At 32.6% G+C, this 7,511-nt stretch overlaps 1 protein-coding gene across 1 annotated transcript; it reads right to left on the bottom strand.

The window, feature by feature from the left end:
* Positions 1 to 2,674: 2,674 nt before the first annotated feature.
* Positions 2,675 to 7,291, bottom strand: LOC143047555 (growth/differentiation factor 8-like). Its single transcript, XM_076220634.1, has 3 exons — positions 6,647 to 7,291; positions 3,611 to 4,171; positions 2,675 to 3,018 (listed from the first exon to the last, which is right to left on the bottom strand). Exons 1-3 carry the CDS (start codon positions 7,218 to 7,220, stop codon positions 2,816 to 2,818), a joined length of 1,338 nt encoding a protein of 445 aa, XP_076076749.1. The 5' UTR covers positions 7,221 to 7,291; the 3' UTR covers positions 2,675 to 2,815.
* Between the last annotated feature and the right edge of the window lie 220 nt (positions 7,292 to 7,511).

Raw genomic sequence — 7,511 nt, 5'->3', positions numbered from 1 at the left:
TGATTTTTATGAATATAAATGAATATTTATGCCAGTCTTAGCCATAACCAAACATAATATTATAATAAGGGTTTTTAGTCAATGTCTAAGTGTCATATATCTTTAATAAGTTTTTTTATTGTTTTTGTTTTTCGCTTTTTTTATATTTTAAACATGTAATGGTAACCACTCCCAAAAAATCAAATTCACCTGATCGACCTGCCTGTAATGAGCGTCTCTGATTGACAATAACAAGTTGAATTTGCACTTGAACTCAATAGCTACCGCGTGCTCACTGGGTTTATTTTAGCACATTCATTCATTGGCTGCATAAACAGTGTGCTGTAATCCTTGTATTACGATATCTGTATAGTAAATACACTACACTTACGGTAAATTAATTTTAAGATCCAAATAAAGTTAATAATATACTTTTATTTCAAATTAAAAGATTAATTGAAACATCAACTTCATTACCTTTAATTTCAGCTAAAAGGTGACTTTACTCCCAACTTTGTTTTAAAGGCTGTGGGTTGCGTGTGTTAAAGTTTTCGGTGTCATGTTTTGTCTTATTTATCTTTTTTTTTAAGTCTGCTTTATTTCAATCGGCAACATCATTGTATGTCCTTTATTTCAAACATGCACTCTTGCTCAAGTTCCAAAGGCAATTTACTTATTTCGATGTTTAGGAATTTGTGGGTTTTTTATGTTAAAAACAACTTCTTCAATCTGCTTAGCAATGATGCATACTCAGCTATATGACCTTTGTGACAATTTTTTTTTAAATTGAGTAACGCGGCTGAAAACAACTTGAGTGTATGTTACTTCATTTATTAGCTTATAATCATATCATATAAATATCCGTTCAAATTTTTGGTACTAATTAATGCTCATCAAATTTGTATTCTATTTGGCTGTATGATTTGAGTGTAACCGATGAGTGTTTTGTGGACGAAATGCTCGTCTGGCGTACAAGACATAAAAACCTGCTATACATCATAATTTGTTTATTAAATATGTTTGAGCTTGCGTTTCCTAGAACCTTAATTTATTATCCAGATTAAGAATCGCTCTGATAAGGAATTTATTGATCAGAGGGTTTCTCTATACCTCTGTTTACGAATGCCAACGTGATTTGTTTGCCTATTTTAGAATATCAATGTATCAGATGACAATGGTCGTATCAACAATCCAGCCCTCTTTTCCTCGATTATGACAGCATCAAGTACGACCTAGGGTTTTACTTGTAATTTTAGCCATGAACTTTTGGTTGTCTTTGTCGTCAGCACTTCTGTGTTTACATGAATTATTATTGATATGGTCATTATTATAAACAAACTATTTACAAAACTTTAGATTTTTGAAATCGTCTAATTATTTACATCTCCGGAATAGATAACCTTAGCTTGATTTGGCAAAACTTTTAGGAATGTGTGGTCCTCAATGCTCTTCAACTTTATTTGGCCTTTTTAACGTTTGATTCGAGCGTCACTGATGAGTCTTTTGTAGACGAAATGATGAATTTTGATTGTCCCCTCAGAAATTTAACATGACCAACGGTTTACGAATTTGGTGACGTTTAAGATTAGATAAGAATTGGTTGCCAAACCGATAAGGCGTGATAACTACTCACTTGATATCACTGATCAACCGAAATAATGGAGTCAAAATACAAATGTACAACAAGTGTTTCATCACATTCCCTCATTTCATCTTCTGCTTTTCCCTATCATTCTTTCTTGTATTGTATGCTTTTTTTCTATTTTCGTTTCCATCGAAAAATTCAGAACAATGAAGGTTCTAAAGAAACAGTTTTTAAAAAATATACAAACTCATTTAATGATTTACTAAAATTATGAGGTATAAAATACATACATTTCGTACATTTTGCATTGATAATGTTCATTTGCATTGATAATGTTCATTTGCATTGATAAAGTTCATTTGCATTGAGACACTTAATTTACATTCACAAAATTCTTCCCCATTGATAAACAACACATTTGCATTGATCAGGTTGGTAATATTTCTATTGATTATATGCATTTGCCTTGTACAAATAAAGTGCATCTGCAATGAGAATGCTCATTCACATTAAAATTTATATATTTTACAATAAACTTAAGTTCATTTGCATTTAAATTTGAATACTTTACATTACTATTTAAATCATATGCATTGAAATTTAGATCATTTGCTTTAATATTAAAATCATTTACATTAGCATTCAAATCCTTTGTATTGAAATTTAGATCATTTAAATGAAAAAGTATCATTTGTATTGATACTGTTAATTAAACATTTATATATAAAGTAGCAATAGTATAATTTACTTTTCCACACAACAGTGACAATATTTGAAGTTTCCAATTATTTTTTTTAAAGTGTGTTAGATTAATTTGCTTAGTCATGTTGGGTTAAGTAAAAGTGCAAATATAACACTGAACTTTATGAACTAGAGTAAATAAAGTGAAGGCTAAGTTATTATTCGGTTAATACTGGAACGACTCGGTTATTATTTTGATTGCACAATCGCTAATGATTCTTTTATGTTGGGTTATTTACACAGATTAATGACGCAAATAACTTTTAAATGCGAAGTACCTTTGTACTGTAAAATATCCTTAACTTTACACCCTTAATTGATAGTGTCTATAAATACAATAACCCCAAATAATAACTACTGTTGAGCGATCTGTACTGAAAATAGTTTAAAATGTTTTATAGTGAAATCCATTATGTATAGAAAGAAAAAAAACTAGGGTTATCAAACAGTCATTTCGAGTATCTTGATTACTGGCTTCAACGTTTTATTACACAAAAGTTCTGAACTAAGCTACACACAGCCACATGCTGTTACGGCTATATTTGGTATTCGTGTTTCTTGAACTTTGTCGCCATCAAAATACAATATCGACTGTGGTCTATATGAAATTGGTGCACAACATGGCGTCAGCGCATCCATTAGCTTCTCTGTTGCTTTTGTCCAACGGTATTCTTGTATCAAACTGGTATGGTTTGTAGTCATGGCATAACGGGCTAAAATGAAATAAAAATAGATTATAGTTGCTTGCCTTCAATATACTTTTTACCAGACTAGTTATTTGTTAAGGCTTGATAACGTTAACAAAGGCAAACATAGAAGGGATGATTGTTTGCAGAAATAGACAATGAATACACATTACAAAATGGTGCTTTGGTGGGTTTTTTCCTGTGCGGGATGTAAAAGTACACTGCCACGTCTGGTCAGAATGGGGAGTTTAATCCAAAGCCTCGTGCAGAGAGTGGCATCTGCACGTTAAGGACAGTTTTCTTTTTAGTAGTACCAGGTTAATAAAAATGCAATTTGAAAAGATATACTAGTATATATTTTTATTTTTATTTTTATATGAATTAAGTAGCAAAAAATCGAAAGTGACGAATACTTTGTACGTGACATGTTAACTGCGGATGGTTTTCGTCGGATAATCTATGGTTATGGTAGGGCAACGCTACAACTAATGCATACGTCGTCATAAATTTACAATGATAGATCTGCAAAGTTGCGGTCGATTATTTTTCTTTCCAACAACAGGATTCGAACCCAGGCTTCTTACATATATAGTAACAAAAAGTCGTCAAGTAATCTTACCATGACAGCTTCCTGTACAATAATTAGCCTGTATGGACTGAGGGTGTGCAATAGAATCCCAGCCTATGTCCCTAAAATTTACTGTAAATGGCATAAGACAACATTCTGTTGATGTATCTGTACATTCGTTGTTAAAGCTTCTTTTTTCCCGTGCGTGCGATTTCCGTGTTGTCACCACTAAAAATGGGGAGGAATCCGCTTTTGTACTGTAAATAGTTCTATAGTTTTTACGTTGACAATCTTTACATATAACTGCCATCCCATGATTCAACCTTGGTTTTAACAACCATTTCATTGCAGTCTTTGTGACATCAATTTTCAGCCATCCATACTTTTGAGTTGTTTCATACCTTTCGACAAGATTTTTTATTCGTAAATTACTTTTCCGTCTTTTGGTTTCTTCTAGTTCGGAGACAACGTATGTCGTCATATAATGATCGTTATGGTTGAATAGTTTATATATCCACAGCTGAACTGACTGTACTTCTGATGGATCAACTCGTCCTCGAAGGTCAAAGTAATAACATCCGGTAGACCTCTTCTTGAAGCACCTGTGTGTTACTGAAATCATAGAGAGATCTTTTAAATTATGATCAGAATAAAAAAGGAAACAATAGTAAATACTCTTTCGCAAGATTTATTACCAGAGAAGTATAAAGTTTCTAGGAGATATCGTTGTGTATAAACTGGGGCGATAAACTCACAATTTAGAAAAAAAATCTTTGTACTTTTATGCTAATTTTGTGAGTTAGGAGCCAACATTATACACCAATAAGATGACCTCATGAAATTTTTCAGTTTCATCCTTTTTTGGAACCACAGAAATATGTATCGCTTATGAACATATATATATCGCAGCGAAATCGACATATTATTAGACTAGTCTTACAAAGTAACGAAAGTAGTGTCAGTGACATTGTTTTTCGAAGGGTAAACCAGGGAGGGAAATCTCACGGACCAATCACGTTCAACTATTTATAGATCTGCAAATCATCAAAGAATATGTGAATAGGCAATTTGTTAACTATTCTTTTGGTTGCACTTGACGTTTTAAGTGCTGAATGCTCATTTAAAATGATCTGCTGAAAACGCTGTTTTATTCAAAATCATTTAGAAACAGTAGCCATTGTACTTATGATATGGAATTACAGTATAAATTTCAAAAGGTCACTATGAGAGAACTATGTTAACATCATTTTTTTCATTTTATTTACATAACTTTAGAATAATTGACAATTATTTGCATTTAAGCTCTTTGTTGCAGTTGTAATAACAGTAGCCACATTGAAAAGATGACACGGCCTGCTAAGATGGGCTAAAAACAGAATTAATTCGTTCATTATCAAGGACATCGGGTTTTTAAATAACTTAACACGGAAATCTTCATGATCTAACCTCGAACTTTATTTGCACTTGAAACTATTAAATTAGGTTTAAAAAATAATACAAAGTTAACCTCGTTTCCCGTTTCTTCGTAGCTGTTCTTGTAAAGAGCTGAGACCATATGAAAAAGCATTAGGCACCAACAACTAATCTTATTATTGGCATAGTATTTTTTTAATAAATTGATTCAAAATGTCTTGAGAAAAATGAAAGTGTCAGAAATGAAGTGAAAACAAACCAGTAACTTTTAAAGTTTTGAGTTTAAGGGCATATATTCAGTTTCGTGAATAAGTTTTATTCCCGAATGTATTTGAAGAAAATCCCAAAAACGCGATACCGCAAAAGCGAAAACGCGAATGTGGTTCCGACAGATTTTCGTCAAATGGTCCATCATTATCAAATCAGATTGAAGATTAGAAGTACGAGATGATTGACAAATAGTGGGAAATTATTGGCAAACATAAAAGCAAAATCAAGGAATCAAGAAATGAATTTGATCTTGGGTTTCCGCTTTCACGTTTTTATGCTTTCAATTTTGCGTTTTTGCTAACGCATTTTCGTGTTCTCGCCTTTAAAAACAAAAACGATATTGCAAAATTGGACTCATTAAAGATCGTGTTATATGCTTTTCGTGCACCGTCGTCCAGTTCATATTTGATATGTATGTTTCAGTTGTCCTTGTATGTTTTCTATTGGAATAGGAAAATTGAGTATCTCCAAGTACACATATCTCCTTAAACGAATTTATTAGAGGAAACTTATCTTGTACAACCAGCATGATTGCTTCATGTCATACTACTTATTACGAAATCAGTTAAACATACAAAAAAATTTTTTTTTTTTAAAAGTCCGAAACATCGCATGAAATTGTACGTCTGATATAGTATAGGTTTTGGAAAGTCTGCACAAAAATTAACGAACTAAAATGTGGCATATGCACATATCGATAATTAGCTTATCTAACTTAAAAATAAATCAGAAATGTCACTTGGACATGGGTGCTCAACCCTAATCATCAAAAGTTTACTGTAACTAACCTTCTAAACGCGACATGGTGCGAGCAAAAGATGAGGGACATTGTTATGATTTAGTAGAAATTCTATGAAATTTGCTTAGATTTTTTTCAAACTTTATTTACCACAAGGATTGACCATGGTATATAAATTTGTTCATCCTTTTACTTTCAATTCCTCCCACTTATGCATCGTAAAGGTTCAATGCCGTGTTCTCTGGTGTACGTTAAAGAAGCCTTGCAACCACTCTCCGAGTGATCACTACGGGGCTGTTACTATAACCTATTTTTTTCAGTTGCAGCGAAAATTTTCCACCCTTTATTATAGATCCTACCAATAAGAACTTACTAAATGTATCCATTGTTAAAGTGTTCTCGTCATGAACAATGCTTAACATATTTTCCACTGGACGGTTAACAATTTCAATCACTCGTTTCAATGAACGGAGAATAACATTTGATGAGCTATAGAACACTTACAATATAAAGACGGCTAAAAGGAATTAATATTTATTCAATTTATACTATATAGGGTTTCCTGCGTAATAAACAAGTGTTTATATATATATATTGCAAAACAAATCATTATGAGTGATAAGTAAATAAAAGTAAAATATCTGAGAAAGTGATTATTGACTTACCATCTGTTCCGACAATAAATTTGCGAACAGTTTTAGCATAAAAGTGTGAAGTTCTTCTGTAACTTTCATCATTACTGGTGGCAAAATAAACCTTTTGTATCTCATCCATAGGGAGTTGTGGCATAGGTTCGCGTAGTTTAGGTGGAAACGACAATCGAAGTTTTGCCAGAAGTTGTTCCTTTATCTCTTCTAAATGTCTTCTTTTGACTAAATCCTGAATTTGCTTTGACTTCCCAAAGGGTTTCATCGTTGTACGTTCCGTATCGTTTATGTGTTTTGTTTCTGAATCTATGATCGGAGGAAAATTTTCAGGAACAGTTACATTTTCGGGAGGTAGTCCACCCCCAGTGTCATTTATGTTATTTTCCTGGAATTTTTTACCGCTTTTGTTTTCTGAATCAACATCTTGGACATACACGGTTGCGTTTACTGCATGTTCGACTTCCTTTTGGGAATTTTGTCCGTTAGAATCATCTTGTTGATTTTCTCCTGCTGTCAGTCTTGGGGAAGAAAATGCACATCCGACAATAGCAGTAAAATACACTGTACAAACGCACATTACTGTGTGTCCCATTTTTAATTTTGCGGTTAAATTAAAAATTAAACCGCAAGTTTCAATATTATATCTACTATTAGTTTTTAAAGAAGGTTAAGCAGTGTCAATAGCTATTTGCTTGAATGCACATGTGGGGAACTGGGGGTGTGTCAATCTAAGCCAATCAATTTAAGCATACTCGAAAACCCGCTACATATATATATATAACTGTAAACTTAATGAATTGCATCATACATTTACAGTGACGCTTAATTACTGAACTCAGGAAAATTGCTGATGATGCAATTACACGCTACGATCAGCAGTGTA

This window comes from Mytilus galloprovincialis, chromosome 1 (assembly GCF_965363235.1).
Source record: "Mytilus galloprovincialis chromosome 1, xbMytGall1.hap1.1, whole genome shotgun sequence".
NCBI classification, from domain to species: domain Eukaryota; kingdom Metazoa; phylum Mollusca; class Bivalvia; order Mytilida; family Mytilidae; genus Mytilus; species Mytilus galloprovincialis.
The sequence above is the reverse complement of the archived record's forward strand: the minus strand, read 5'-3'. Positions and strand labels throughout refer to the sequence as shown.

Bases quoted from the DNA above. Each gene is read 5' to 3' on its own strand.
- LOC143047555 (XM_076220634.1), bottom strand. From the start codon at position 7,220: ATGGGACACACAGTAATGTGCGTTTGTACAGTGTATTTTACTGCTATT. The intron at 4,172-6,646 runs GTAAGTCAATAA...CTATGATTTCAG, and splicing joins ATTTATTGTCGGAACAGATG to TAACACACAGGTGCTTCAAG. The intron at 3,019-3,610 runs GTAAGATTACTT...ATTTCATTTTAG, and splicing joins TTGTACAGGAAGCTGTCATG to CCCGTTATGCCATGACTACA.